The sequence below is a fragment of the Stomoxys calcitrans genome, chromosome 5 (assembly GCF_963082655.1).
Source record: "Stomoxys calcitrans chromosome 5, idStoCalc2.1, whole genome shotgun sequence".
In the NCBI taxonomy this organism is placed as follows: domain Eukaryota; kingdom Metazoa; phylum Arthropoda; class Insecta; order Diptera; family Muscidae; genus Stomoxys; species Stomoxys calcitrans.
The window spans coordinates 62,626,553-62,642,487 of NC_081556.1; the positions used below are offsets into that span (position 1 = coordinate 62,626,553).

The window sequence follows — 15,935 nt, forward strand, 5'->3', positions numbered from 1 at the left end:
GCGGAAGAAATTAGGATGTGAAAATAGAATGCAAACGTGGCATATGTAAAATGCAAATTTACCCATGAATATTCCATTAAGGAACTGGGGCAAAATTCTCACAAATCAAAGAGTGCTGTCCGATACAATTTTAAGCTCAATGATAAGGCACCTCCTTTTTATAGCCGAGTCGGAACGGCGTGGCGCAAAGTGACACCTCTTTGCGGAGAAATTTTTACGTGGCAAAGGACCTCACAAATGTCGCCAGCATTAGGAGGGGATAACCAACGTCGACAATTTTTCTGATGTTCCTGCCAGGATTCGAACGCAGGCTTTCAGCTACTTAGGTGGACATGCTAACCTCTGCGCTACGGTGGCCTCCGTGGCATATGTACCATATATACATATATGTTATTATTATTATCCATACAGAGGTATATTGACTTGGAGAACGGTGCTGAGAACTGTATCTAGATGTCTTGGTACTGTACGCAAAATGTTTAGATTGGTATTTATTATGATTCACTTTAAATATGTCACAGGCCATGTCCCCGACAATGAAGAGAGGTTTATAATGGAAATGATCGCTCTTAGGACGAGGATCATTAAATTTTATAATTTTTGTTTGTTTCTCTTTCGAGACGATCTCAATGATCGGAGATGCAATGGAAAAGGAAAGCCAAAGATAACAACACACACCAACCACTGTGGGACGCGTTTCGTCTTTGGTTAGAAGATTTTTCAACCATATTAGGTGTGATGACTTCAAGGGCTGTGCGTTGGTATGTTGTATTTGAATCGTATTAATAGCGAAAACGCATCTATGATACAATTACCACGCTCGACAACCCTGTCTATTAGCTGTACTTTTTCCCAATGCATGTATTTTTGGGTAATGACAGACATTCTTTCTGTGGCAAATTACACTTCTTCCATACTACACATGATTTTTGTGCATCTGTTGAAAGTTGTATTGATGGCTTCGAACGCTAGACAACGGCAACGGTTCTCGCTGTTGCTCCGTGTGCCCATGTTCGAATCGCGGCCGGACTCTGCCGAATTTTAATTTTTCAAGTTTTTTGCCTGTTAGGGTGAATATCATTAAATTTTTGTTTGTTGCTCTTTCGAGACGACCTCTTTTTTAATGTATTCATATTTCTAAGCATGTTTTATACGCACTCAATGAAATAAACAGTTTTTCATTCGGTAAACAAGTTGCTTAAAAGAAAGGGCAAGTTTCACATCATTGGTTCATAGAGTTAATAGCCACTTTAATTGGATTTTTGAGCTTATCACAAATCCAAACTGCAAAATTGTTAATCAATAATACAAAGTCCCTTATAGGACCGATTTCAGCAAATTGTTTAATTGAATGTACAAATTTCTCGAATTGAACCTAGAACCTGTGATCGTAAACAACCACTTCTCCTCCGGAACAATTTCATTTAAAAAAGTAAAGAACAGCTAACTGGGACGATAAGATTCGCTCTCTTGCGCCGGAGCTGTAATTGCCGGAGCTTGCAAATCTGATCGTCCGAGTGGGCTTATTCGACGCATATCCATGTGAATGTATGTTTATTGTTAATTTTTGACGAAGTTTAATTTCGACACATTCGATTACTTATTTCGTTCGTTATTCGATAGATAGACATAAGAATATAGATTTAGGCATAGATACATACAATAGACAAAAATGACAAATTATATGGAACAGTAACACAAATATGTATTAGGGTATGTGGTATGTGTTAGCGGCTGTTTTGATCATTTCTACTTTCCGGCTAAGATTTCATAGTTTATTTGTTTTATAGTTTTATTTGTACATAACCGATAGAATGAGGAACGAACGTTTACGGAAACCAAACACATAGTATGTCGCACTCGAATGGTTTTGTTTTTCGCTGGTTTCGTTGCTATAGTTCGGCAGATAGTGAACTAAGTACACATCGAGGATAAACACCCCGGAATGATTTGAAATAATGGACATGTTATCTCCTTGATTTCCGCTCACTACTTTATTCCCTTTATCGTAGTGCGTATGTAGTATGTAATTGAATGAGGCTCATTAAAAAAAAATAAAAAAAAAAACAAAAAAATAATAATAAAACAAACATTTGTTTTCCATGTTCAATTCTTTGTTAGTCTAACTTATTGAACTACGTAGGTGTATATATTAGTGTTACTTATAATAAGAGTTAATAAATACGCATTTACGTTCATTGTTAAAATTGTTATTTTTACATGCGACTACCCAGCTTAGATGTTAGTTCGTGTTTAATTGATTTAACTTGTTTAGGTTCACCATTGAGCTTTGTTGTTGGTTTCTTTGATTATTCTAGGGTTCTTTTGCAACGATTTGTTGAAAAATTCGTTTTATAATAGTAAAGATCTTACAATATAAATACATCATAGATTGTATACATTAAAAAATACAAATAAATATTTTCACTTTCGCTTCGGCCATGGCGTGCTTCGGCGGCCATGCCGATTACATCGAATCTCTGAGGGAATAAAGAGGGGCCTGGCAGTTAAATGTCTGTCGGTCTTCTTCCATCTATGTTTGGGTTTGTTTGGGTCTTCTTGGGAGTGTCATCGTCTTTATTTAATAAATGTTTGTCTGTATGGGATGGAATGAATTTACACTTTTGGGTGCTGCGGACAGCGTTGGTGTTACACGATTATGACTCGGAAACGGGACAATACTTTTGTGCGGTGGAAATTTTGTACAATGTTGCGTACAACGTTGTGAACTTTTTGCCAGGATTTGGCCGATTTTTTTTTTTTGGTTTTTGTATTTGTATGTCTGTTATCTGTACTTGTCACTGTTATCGATTAGGCGAGATTGTTTTGTAGTTTGCAGGGAAACAAGTGAAAATAGTGCGCGTAGAAAATGTATCTCGGAATTAGGTTTGAAAATGAATTACATTGGATTTCGTTGTCATTATGGGCTGTGCTACGTGTCGGTGAGCTCGTATGAGTTTTCTGCCTGGGTAGCTGGCACATCACCTTCTTATGCGAATATTAGCGTAAATATATATGTACGAATGCATGTAGTATTTCGTTAATTACATATATGTATGCATGTATGTGTTAATATAGTATGTATGTAAGTGGGTATACGAGTGAATATATGTTTGTATGTAAGAGTTATGTTAGTCACAAAGAAAATGCTTTAATGTACTCCTAAAATAATATTCGATTCAATGATATACATGTGTAATCCTCAGATACACATTTAGGCTTTGGATGTTCTTAGAGAGTACGATGTACAGGTGTTTGCATAATGCAGATTTACATCTGCAAGGATTTTTTTCTTCACAATCGATAAGACGTCAGCAATGATGCGCTCTACTTTTCGAAATATTTCATACTCAAAATTTGCTAAATTCTCTAGTTCGTATCGATCTGTAATGAGCTATTCACATTGGAAGTCTGTCTGTACATTGAAAGAATATCTATCTATACATACATATTCGATTTGCTATTGCTACCTGCTTCGTTCAATTCGACTTCTGCTTTTGAGTGTGGCGTCTACTTTTGCCGCTAGAACTTTTAAAAAGTGTACTTGAGTTGTGGCTAATTTTCAAATTTTATCTCATCTTTTGACAGTTTATCGACTGGGTGTATTAGTATACATTTATACCTTTTGCTTTCAATATATCAAAAAAAGGATGGCGCCTATATCCAGAGAAGTCATTGGTTGGAATTCGATTATAGACATAAATTTTTGATATTGGTAAATAATTTTTAATTGTAAGTACCAGTCATTTTCTTGGTTCAGTAGTCAAATTGATTACGATACTATTGAAACCATTGAATGAAGATGTTCATAGTCAATCTATTGGTTGTGCCAATCATTTGCATAAAAAATAAATTTTGTTTTGACTCTAGTTGTTGTATCAACTTCTGAATATTTGAAAATTCCTAAAGGAGTACAAACAAAGATTAGCCTCAACTACGATTTCAGTCTGATTGTTTTAGTTAGTGCTTCAACCAATCAGTTACTTTAATCGAATGTGTTATTATCATTTATATTCGGAAAAACATTAAAGTTATTTCTTCTCTGTGTAAAGTATGGTTGTTTTTAATAGTGCAAAAGTATGGACTTAAACAATTATACTAGGTAAAAGTTTTAGAAGTCTGTACTTCAATAAGCGAACATCTTATTTACGAGGAGCTCACTGCGTCTTTTGGATAAGCCTGCATGGCTCTGCTGTTGGTTAGCAATTTGCTAACCGGATAGCAATATTGCTCTGTTTATTGTAGAAAAGTTATCATCTTCTTGGAAATTTTTTACATATTGGGATTCTTCAAGTAAAGAAATATAAATAACAATATGTCAAAAGCCTGCTCTTTTAATTTTTCCATACAGTACTATTTTTGGTACCAATAACAAAAATAGGGCAATAACCTCAATTTCAACATTGGCTGTCGTTACCGAACTGTTTATGAACCTTCATATTGGTTGTGGCAACGAATCTGTTTTCTATACAGGGCACTGATACTACCCGTGGTGTTATATGGATCCTAGATTCTTCGTAAAGAAGGAGAAAGAAAGTAAGAAGTTTTTTGAAGCCAAGCTCTGTGGTACGCGCAAACCGGGACGACCGAAAATCCGATGGAAAGATCAAATGGTAAAAGACATCTCGAAACTTGGTGTCAGAGATTGGGGAAGGAGCGCAGAAGATCGAGACGCTTGGTAAGCTCGGCCAATGGGACAAATGTTCTGTCATAACTAATTAAATAAAATAGAAAATAGGATACCTAATTTTATTTATCCAATTTCGCATTCAAAAATGTAGTTTGTGTGAATTTATGAACAAGAAATACCCATTTTATATATAGCATGTACATTAGAAATCCAATTGTTTTACAAATTACAAAAAATATTCTAAGTGGCTTTGCATTTCCATAGATTTGTATCATTAATGTTTGTTTTTGTTTTTATAAAAATTTAATTTATTTACAAGTTGTAAGAATGATCTTTTTTGCTGAATTTGCCGAATATCTCGGAAATGCTGAAACATATTTCAAAGAGAGTACTGTTTGTTCGTAATAAACAGTGTTAGTTGAGCACCACAATGAACTTTAAAAGGTTTACAATGCAAAAATGGGGGAGTCGTCTATATCCCTTCTGTAAGCCCATATCCCTTTTGTAAACAAAATATCAATCACATCAATACCATTTTGTTCCTATGGATATAGTGGGCTTTGGCTTCCAACCCTACAATTCAATGAAAAAAATTAATCATTGAAAATGGGGAAAAATTTTGATGAAAATTTTAAACCAATTAAAATTTGTAATGACAGCATTTAAATAATCGATAATAAATTGATTGACCTATAAGTTTTTTATGAATTGCGAGAAAACCTACAAATTTTCAATTGAAAAATCAAATTCGGCTAAAAAGCGATTAAATTAAATATTTTTTTTAATTAAAAAAATATTAGTTAATTTAACTTTTGGATTAATTAAATGTTTTGCTATCAATTATTTTTGTGGTTGGTATCTCCGCCCTGCCAGCGGAGATACGGGCGGTCACGGAAAGCGTTAGGTGGTACGGTGTAAACTTGACGATTACGAGTGTAAACATCTTTACGGACAGTAATGTCACGAACAGTCTTGAAGTAAAGAAGGAGTTTACGTCTTCTCTGAGAATGGCACCACATTGTTTGGGTGAGGGTCATAGCGGAATAAAGGGGTATGAAAGAGCAGACGATTTGGCTGTGGAGGAGGATTGCCATCAACGAACTTGGTAAATCCGAATGCTTTTACAGTAACGGAGTCCGGGTTAAGGGCGTGGGCGACGTAAACCCATGTTGCACCGTGGGGATATCAAGATCGTCAGAAAACGAGGCTATTACTAAAGGAGGAAGAAGCTTTCGGTATCATATTGGGAAATATAGGACTACGAGCGCCACCGAACGTGGCGTAATCCTTATTGTTAAAATTTCTCTACCAAATGGAGCCGCTAGGCGACACGCTGTTCGAATTCGGCATAAAAGAACGAGGCCCTCTATCATTGAGCTTAAACTTTAATCGGACTGCACTCGTTGATATGAGAAGAACAAGTGCGGCAAGTGACTGCATGTGGGAAAGATGATGAGACATTGGAGCATTCCTTATGTCATTGTCCGGCTGTCGCGGGTAACATACAACTGCTCTTTGGGGAGTGGAATGGAGAGAAATTAGGAATTTATTTTAAGTAGCATGGAATTTTTGGCTAAGAGTTTATTTTTCGAAGTTTTTTTTTAGTATTTAGAGCGCGCAGCAAGCCGATTATTGGCTTAGGTGTAAGTTCATAGTGGCACGGGACGGATTAATGTGCGTACCCTCAAACTAACCTAACCTAAGGAGTGGTGAAGAAACTCTTTTGCTAATTACTAACAGAAAAGAAAAGGGTGTATCAAAATACACAGTATGGAGTAGGCTAGACCAGGGTTGACTACAATTGCTGGAGCTGAGGATTATAAAGCCCAACGTCGTTAATATATTAAAAGATCTCGGCAAGAGGAAACGTCTGGTGGCACTGCTAGTCAAGGTCTGCTGTATAGGAGCGTACTTATCTAGTATTAGCGTGTATATGTGGTTTTATGCATGTACATTCATATCTGTTATTAAGAAGCATGGAGGAATGAATGATGATATATGTATGTATAATTAAATTTGTTTGTGGATAATTGGCGTAGTTAATCATTCGATAAGTGTCTTAATATAGAAATAAGTTTTTATGTAATGTTTATGTAATTATTATGTATATATGTATTTTGGTAGAGAAGGAGCTTAAAAGAAGGATAACAACGACAGTGGCAACAAGAACAAGTGTAATGGGGTATTCAATTGTGAAATGAGAAACAATCGAATACCCTTGTTGTACTACCAGTGCATGAGACGCAACTGGTCAAGTATGCGTTGTTTGAAGAAAGTACCCAGCATGCCGAATACTGTTGATATGGCCGCAATACCCATCATGGCCTGCATGATGCAGTGTATGCCGGATAGATCCTCGTCGTTTTGCTTTTGTCGATGTCGCTGACGATAATGGCGACGTTCTTCGTACTCGCGTAGTCTCTGCAAGCGTTCAAGTTCTTCGTCGAAGTGTGGAATAATGGCCAAGTTTACAACTTCGGTTTTGGATAAAATCTCATCATTAGCTATTTGAGATGCTTGATTGTTGTCATCCAAGGAGTTGGAGTTTTGCAAGTTTGTATCGAGGGTAGATTTGGTCTGTTGGTCTCTGTGGCGGGTACGTTCGTCAAGCATTGTATTATCTCTGCTAAAGTCAAAGTCAAAGTTACGCGAACGCGTCGGATAGTCAGCCAAATTGACTTTGGTCAAGAAATGTAAAGTAGTTGAATCGGCACTTTCCATATTGAGTCCATTAATGGATCGCAATGATTGTTCTGTTGTAGTGGCAGAACTGTCCTTAACGCGAAACTGCTTAAATTGGTTCTTCTTAATGCCGAGTACTTCAGATAATGGCCTGTTTATCATAGGCAACACAGAGTCTGTCGGACGTATTATAAAGGATCCTGTTGTAGGTGCAGTTTCTGGTGCCGGTAGTATAGCGGCCTGCTCCTCGTTGGTTGTGGTTTTGGCCAGAGACGGATTTTTGTTGATTTGGTCTCGATTAGAGCCAAAACGAAGCTCCTCTTCATCGTCTACGTCCGACGTTTGTTCGGAATCGTCATATTCTCCGCTGCTGACGTCCGTGTTGGCACTCAATTTCTTTTCTGAACTAGATTCGCCATTTTTACTAAATTTATGAGTGCTGATATTTCGTATTGGCTCATATTTTGAATTTTCGGAGTCTCCACGATAAAGCAGGGCAACCTTACCATCGGGTGTTAAGACTGGTGTAATTTTCGGATGAGAAGACGCCAAACGATGACTGCTCTCTGGGTCTGGCGATAGGGCGTCAAAATCAGTGAAAGAAGTTGACTTTTTTTCCGTGTTCTCTAATGGCTTTTCTCCGCCTGTTGTTGGGGTCTGTTGATATACAATACCAACTTTGCCCAATGGCGTTGAGATTATTTTAATGGCGTCGTTGGTATTTTTTCGGAAGTAACGGCTATTGGACTTCCTCTTTGAATTAAAGAACCCATCGCTGTCTTCGTCGCCATCGTCATCGTCATCGCTGTCGTCATCATTATCTTCATCATCGTTAGCAAAATTGCCGCTGCTTTCTCGCAAGTCAACATCCGAGTTGCCATTGTTAGAGTGGTCGGCGGGTAGTTTTTGTTGTTTTCGTCTATACTTATTTATGTAATCAAATCTAAATCTATCATTTTGGTTATCTTTGTATCCATTTTTGGATGATCTTCCAAAACTTCCGCTTCCTTCTTCATTGATAAAACCTTGCTCGCGATCACTATGAGAACGCGAACGTACTTCTTTTGGCCGTTCTACGGCAATGGCAATACGTTCGTCGTCCTCGTCGTAACCCATGTCTTCCTCCTCCTCGTATTCAGTAGTGCTGGATGACTGGACCAGACCCTTAGCCTCAGGCAACAATTCGGGCTCGTCGCTATCATCCACGATCTCATCTTCATCTTCTTCTCCGTCATCATACAGCCCATCCTCATCATAATAGTCTGTACTTGGATTTAGTTGCATCTGTTCACTGTCATTGTCGCCTGTAACACCTTCAGTCTCATATTCGCTCATATAGTCATCGTCGGCTGTCAAATCATCATCTCCTTGACCTTGCGTAATGTTTTTCGTCTTACTGCTCTCACCCTTTTCTATCTTTGATGTCTCCACATTTCTTCGCTTAACATATTCGTTAAATAGTTTTTCTGTTACCCTTAAACTATCATCTAATACGTTATTACTATTGCTATAGTTATGTATACTCCTATTATTATTACTACTATTCTTACTGCTAAAAATGGTGATATTTGTGTGTTCTATTTTACTCGTATTTTCTAAGCTGTTGCTGTTTAATTGGGTAGTCGCATCTTTCAGTCAGTAGCACTTCTTTGTGCACCCACACTTTCGTACGATATCAAGGTTTTTGATGTATTTCCTGTTGTTGCTGCATATCATTCGGACCTGAAAATAAAAACCAAACTTTTTTAGATTTTGTTCGTCCTAATTTCCGTATGCTATGCGTACTTTGCGCCTTCGCACTATTTTCGCCGCGCAACATTGATTGCCACAACCGCCGACGCATTTGGCATATTTCAGAGGTTGTCTTGATCTACAGTCGTTTTCTGTGTAGTACTCGCGCACTTGCTCCTTGCGACAAGTTGATGCTACTGGAAATAAAAACAAGACATTATTTTACACAGTTGTCGAATGAGTACAACAGACGTGACAGCCAAAGTGAGTTATATATCAAAGGATTGATAAATAAGAAATCAATTGATAAATAAATGATAACATCAGAATGAAATTGGAAATGTTAGTAATGCACGAGATAATGAATGATTAATACCAGTGTTTGTTGGGGGCTCTGTCGTGGTGCCCTCACCTTGATCACAGTAGCGTCCTTTTTGACCGTGTTTACATTTGCATTGGTACCCTTCTCGAGCACTTTGGTTGGGTATGCAACGACTTCCTCGTCGGCATTTGTTGTTTTCACAAGGGTCTACCTATTGTTAAGAAAAAAAAAAAAAAACGTAAATTACATATGTACATCCATACATATAATAAACTTGGTGTGCGTAGATACAAACCTCCTTGCTGATGTGCGGTGTTTCATCCATGAAGTCTTGTTCATCATCTTCGGCAGCCTCCCCTTCCAAAAGAGCGCAACCTGGTGTGATCTTTTGTTGCCTTGCTGCATTTTCAAAGTCCACAAGTTTGTGGTTGATCCAAACTTCCCGCATGCATCCTTTAAAGCTGGTGAGATTACGAAGTTGCCAGTTTTTATATGCTTGTTGCGCTGGTTCCGACGGCAATCCCCCCAAATACAATGGAGTCGTGAGCTTCAAGTACTCATTGGAGCCATCGTTAATAATGGATCTAGCCAAACCTCTATCTACTCTTAAGGTAAAATTCTTTTTGATAGACAGAAGTTCAACTGTGTGGTACTTGCTGTCGGCCACCATCTCGAAGCTGTACATTGTAGAGACGGGATAATTGCCAACATCATAGCTAACACGAATCCTGCCATTAAAGAGTTCCACGGCCCAATGCGCATCTTGACCATCGTACATAAGTATACCATTCTGCTCTGAAGTACTGAAGACTATGGTTACGTTGGCGTCAGGTTTAGTGCGCAATGGTTCCATTTCAACAAACGAGTTGTTATGAACAAAACTTATGCTGGTTAAATACTCGCACCATTTCCCGGTATATCCTGGATGACACTTGCACAAATAATCGGAGCCGGACGGATTCGGCTGGAAGCAAACCCCATGCTTGCACTCATGATTTTGGCAAGGAGAAGTTTGTGGATACATCATTGAAACCATATTGTGTCCCTCACAGTATTTTCCGGTGAAATCGTCCGGACACATGCATATATAATCATTGATGCCATCAACACAAGTTCCTCCATTTTGGCAAATGTGATTTTGACAATCGTCGATATTGTCAGTACAGTTGATTCCATGAAAACCGGGCATGCATTCACAAGTGTAATGTGTGAAATGATCCTGACATTTTGCACCGTTTGTGCAGGGATTGAACTCTATACTGCAGAATTTGATTTTTATATCACAAAATTCACCTAAAAAGGACGGAGTCAGTAAAATGTTTTTAACTCATTTCATTCAACCTACCCGTGAAACCTGGTTGGCATTCGCAAGTATATGATTCTATACCATCAATACAGGTAGCATTGTTTTCGCACCTGACTTCGCCCAGACAGTCATCAATATTCGTTTCGCACCGAACTCCAGTGTACCCAGGAGCACATTGACAGCTAAAGCGACCTTCTTCTAAAACAGTGCATGTTGCGTTGTTCCGACACGGGTTTCCATAACAGGCATCAATCATAAATTCACAGTGCTTTCCATGGTATCCCGGCTGACAGAGACACTTATAGTCACGCTGTGGTAGTGACACACACTTGGCCTTGTTCTGACATGGGTATGTGAAGCATGTGTCGCATTTGGCCAATATATCGTTGCTTACTTTACCCTTGCAAATAAAATTATGCGAAGGGGTAGAAAGAACCAACTTGTCTTTCATATATTCCGGCTCGGAGCATCGCGCTATACCCGGTTCTACGTAGTCCATTTTGATCCAATCGGAGAACCATTTCAGTGAGCAATCACAGTACAGTGGATTACTTCCCAGAGCTCTGCAAGGTGGCAAATGAGTCAACATATACTTTTCAGTTGCTACTTATAACTCGATCTCAAGTACTTACATGTGGGTTAATGATTTTAAATCTTCGAATGAGCCATCTGGCATCATTGATATCTGATTTCCATGCAAAGAGAGCACTCTCAAGTTGTTTAATCCGGAGAGAGCATGGCGTTGCAGGCATTGTAAATTATTGTACGATATTATTCTAAAACGAATGGGACAATATTTTTAGACGAGATTTATCCATGGCACATGAAAGTGTGTGCGTGTACTTACAAAGTGGACAGTTTGGTTAAGTTTGCAAACGTGTAGTCTGATAGTACTGTTATCTTGTTGTTGCTCAAATCTCTGAGGTCGAATAAGAAAATAGATAGTAGTCACTAGCTTTTACAATAACACTTTCACATTTGTACTTACAATCTCGTGAGCGATTTCAGATGGCGAATGCGATCGTGATGTACCGACGATATTTCATTGGACTCCAAGTAAAGTTCGGATGTCTCGCTAGGTATTCCGCGAGGAATTTCCGTTAAATTATTACGCGAACATCGCACAACCGTCCCCGTACATGTGCACATGGGAGGACAGTAGTCGTCTCCCAAACAGCCATCGTTATTCTCCGAAGTGCACTTAAATTCATTGTGGGCTAAATCTTTTATTTGCATGTCACGAACCTTTGTCGGAGAAGCACATCGAGCTGCTCCCCCGCTTAGAGGCCTTTTTCGTAGCCAATCGGAGAACCATGCCAAGTGGCAGTTGCAGTTGAAGGGATTTGATGCCAGATTTCTGAAATAGAATATAATAGAGCTTTATTGTTTGTATTTTTCTATTGTTGCGATCGTGCGTTCCACGGTAGTAAATAATGAAACAAGTTAAATAGATTTCTATCGGCTATTGATTGCTATTTTAATTACAACAGTGCTGAGACAGGGAGATCACTCTATCTACCTTTCGACTCTCCGACACCGACTCCTACGTCGGAGCTGCAACGACTGTTTAGGTAAGAGTGGCTGTCCTTTACAGACTCACTTAGACAATTTTTAGACCATTGTGATACCACAGCAGCAACAGACCAAGGCCTCTAGTGGGAATAAAACCATTTACCCCAGCACTGGCAATCCGAGCACGCTACCAACTTGGCTACCGGCTACATATCACAAATGTTAAGTTCGATGATGAGGGGCCTCCTTTTTATAGACGAGTCCGAACGGTAAATATTTTTTGGATGTTCTCGCCAGGATTCGATCCCTGGCTTTCAGCGTAATATGCGAACATGCTAACCTCTGCGCTACGGCCTCTTTGTGGGATAGTACCAACATTACCAACATTCTTCATAAGTTGCAAGAATGGAGTGTCTCTATTGAACACTCCTCTTCGGACCTTCGTTACACGAATTGATATGATTCCGACATAAGGTGAAAAGCAACTGGGCAAAATTTGGATGACAGGATACTTCGGAAGAAGAAAATGATAATAGGATTACGGTTTTGGTATTCCGAAGACACTTATTCGATTGGAAACAAATCTTCGATCATTTATCTCTCGAAAGAGAAACAAAGGAAAAAGGCGTTGTGCAAAATTTCAGCCATATCCGACTAAAATTGTGCCCTATAAAGGCTGAAGAAGTCAAATAGGTAGATCGGTTTACGTGGGAGCTTCACCCAAACCTGGTCCGATTTGGCCCATTTTCTATCCCAACCGACCTACATCAGTAAGAAGGATCTATGACAATTTTCGGGAAGTTATCTTTACCTTTTCGAGGTGAAAAGCGTAAAAAGTTCAAAAAATCTGAAATTCATCTCAGCACTTTAAGCTACTTCTAAAAACAAAGTAATGTGAACAGTTGCCGATCATTGTTGCAGTTTTTTATGCTTCTACCAAAATTGGTAGGTTTTTAGCCTCTTGGTATGTTGGTAGGCTGACCTCAATTTTTGGTATAATATAAATACCAATTTAATTACTGAACAAATCGCCGGGGATGACTTAAAGTTATTTCATTTCTTGTCGTTTTTGTGTATTCGTTAAGAGTGCAGAATAAAACCATGAATGCCGAATGACCAAATACTGTTACTAGAGGTTTCACTGCAACAAATTTCAGGAAAAAGCATGAAGGTTCTGATATTGACAGTAACTGGTATGAGTGTTGAAAGATTTCTTCCAAATTTCGCAAATTCTGGGTTAGAAATACGGCTTTTGAGCGTTCAATATACTCAAACGTGAAACAGGGCTATATGGCAGCTGCATACAGATGTGGTCAGACTTGGTCCATACTTAGATTCACACTAACGGCGAAAATTGGTAGTAAAAACGAATTTCTGGGCTTCTTCCTAACACGGTATGGTTGACACTACGACTTTTATGAACTCAAGTTTTCTTATCGGTAAAGGGTGCTATATCAAGATATAGAGCATCTTTGAACTTTAAGCTATAGATTGATTTTAACAAACAGATGGACGGATCGTCTATAAATATAACGACGATCAAGTTTATATACATTGTAGGTTTGAAATTGTATAAATTAATTTGTTGCAAATAAATGGCAAAATGGCCAACTTTTCGGTGGCGGATACAAGAAAATACACCTTATTCTTGGCTTGTAGAACATTTGGTAGGTTTTGGTTGGATTTGATAGGATTTTTCTTAAATTGGTAGGAAATAATTTTCTTGAGTGGCAACACTGTTGCCGATATACGTTTGCCAATTTGTCAATTTTTGCAGTGAAATTTTTGCGTACTTGGTGAGGGGGTGGTAAATTTTACACCCTTTCTAAAGGGTGATTTTTTTGAGGTTAGGATTTTCATGCATTAGTATTTGACAGATCACGTGGGATTTCAGACATGGTGTCAAAGAGAAAGATGCTCAGTATGCTTTGACATTTCATCATGAATAGACTTACTAACGAGCAACGCTTGCAAATCATTGAATTTTATTACCAAAATCAGTGTTCGGTTCGAAATGTGATAGAAAACTTCTAATAACTGCGTATAAAATGTAAGAATTCTGTCTTCTTCTGTACAGAAAGTACCGAATGGGTAGCAAGAATAAGAATACAAGAATAACAATAACAATACATCGGAAAAAAGAAAGTGCCGTTTTGCACATTTGATAACCAAAATGTGCGAACAAAAAATATCTTCTAGTCGCCCAATATATACATTAAATGTACCAATTACACCACAATTAGTACGTTTTCCTCCACATGTCGTATTTTTATCAAGACTGCTAAAATGTTTGTCAAATTGCTTAATTCTAGCTGTCCCCGTTCGCTGTAGGCGAAAATAATCTATTTGGTACTTATTGCACTTTTTCGTACTATGCTGCACACATCTACAGAGAAAGTACCAATTTTGGTACCAAAATGTACGAATTTTGAATAAATTATTTAGTCGCACATCATATATTTCTTAGATGTTCCTACATTCAAAATTTCAGACTTCTGGCTCCATCTGAACAGAAACCGAATGGTACCAATTTTGGTACCAAAATGTATGAATTTTGAGCAAATCATTTAGGCACTCATCATATTTTTTATAGTTGTACCTGCATGCCTAATTTCAGACCTCTGGCACCAACTGTAAAAAAGTACCAATTTTGGTACCGAAATGTATGCATTTTCAATAGATCGTTTAGTCAGAGAAAGTACCAATTTTAGTACCAAAATGTTCGCATTGTAAAAAAAATCATTTATTCGACCATCATATTACCTACATGCCAAATTTTAGATTTCTAGGTCCGTCATATATTTCTTAGTTTTACCTACATGCCAAATTTCAGACCTCTAGGTCCATCTGAACAGAAAGAACCAAATTGTATTAATATTGGTACCAAAACGAATAAAGATCATGGTCGCCCATCATATTTATCCATCTACAAAGAAAGTACCAATTGCGGTACTAAACGTACTATTTCTCTCAATTTCAGTACGATTTTCCAAAATTTGTTTTACCAAGTCTTCGGTTTTCGGGGCGAAAGGGCTAGAACAAAATTCTAGCCCTTTCCGTTCACTCTGGGCAAAATGTACCATTTCGTACTTTTTAGTACGAATATCATCAAATCCAGCCTTATCCCGTGCCTACGACCCAAAACCGACATTCATGCAAAATTTCATGATTCTAGCTTTAGCAGTTTAGGCTGGGCGATGATCAGGCGGTCAGTCAGCAATCAGCTTATATATATATATATATATATATATATAGATTGCAAATGCAAATTTGCCCATGAACTTTCCATTAAGGAACAGGGGCAAACTTCTCACATATTAATGAGTGTGTCCGATTCAAATTTAAGCTGAATGAGTCCGAACGGCGTGCCGCAGTTCGACACCTCTTTGTGGAGAAGTTTTTACACGGCTGCCATACCAAATGGTACTCACAAATGTCGCCCACATTAGGAGGGGAAAACCACCTCTGAAAATTTGTATGATGTTCTCGGCTGTTCCAGGTTCCACTAGCCGACAAACGCATGCCTACAATTTGCCTAGGCCATCGGCCTTCTCTGGTAAACCAATACGCTCTTTAAGAGGTTGGAATAAAAGGCGTATCGCTCTCAGGTTTATTGAGAGGTTTTGGGCGAATGATTCGAAAACTCTCATCGATAAGGAAGGCTAATTGGGCTCGGAGGTTCGCTGACGGGGTACCCCAACGGCTACATGTCTATATTAGATATCAGCACCTCAATCAGCCAAAAAGCTTCG

The 15,935-nt window shown here is 38.4% G+C and overlaps 1 protein-coding gene across 1 annotated transcript in view; it reads right to left on the reverse strand.

Annotated features, from left to right (window-relative positions):
- Window positions 1-1,537: 1,537 nt before the first annotated feature.
- The window catches only part of LOC106084355 (protein slit), a 197,782-nt gene continuing 183,384 nt past the window's right edge, over window positions 1,538-15,935 (reverse strand). The window contains 8 exon segments of the mRNA XM_059370487.1: window positions 1,538-9,034; window positions 9,098-9,240; window positions 9,420-9,576; window positions 9,661-10,658; window positions 10,711-11,234; window positions 11,304-11,447; window positions 11,519-11,590; window positions 11,660-12,028. Coding sequence (XP_059226470.1) covers window positions 6,857-9,034; window positions 9,098-9,240; window positions 9,420-9,576; window positions 9,661-10,658; window positions 10,711-11,234; window positions 11,304-11,447; window positions 11,519-11,590; window positions 11,660-12,028 — 4,585 coding nt within the window. The 3' untranslated portion in view covers window positions 1,538-6,856.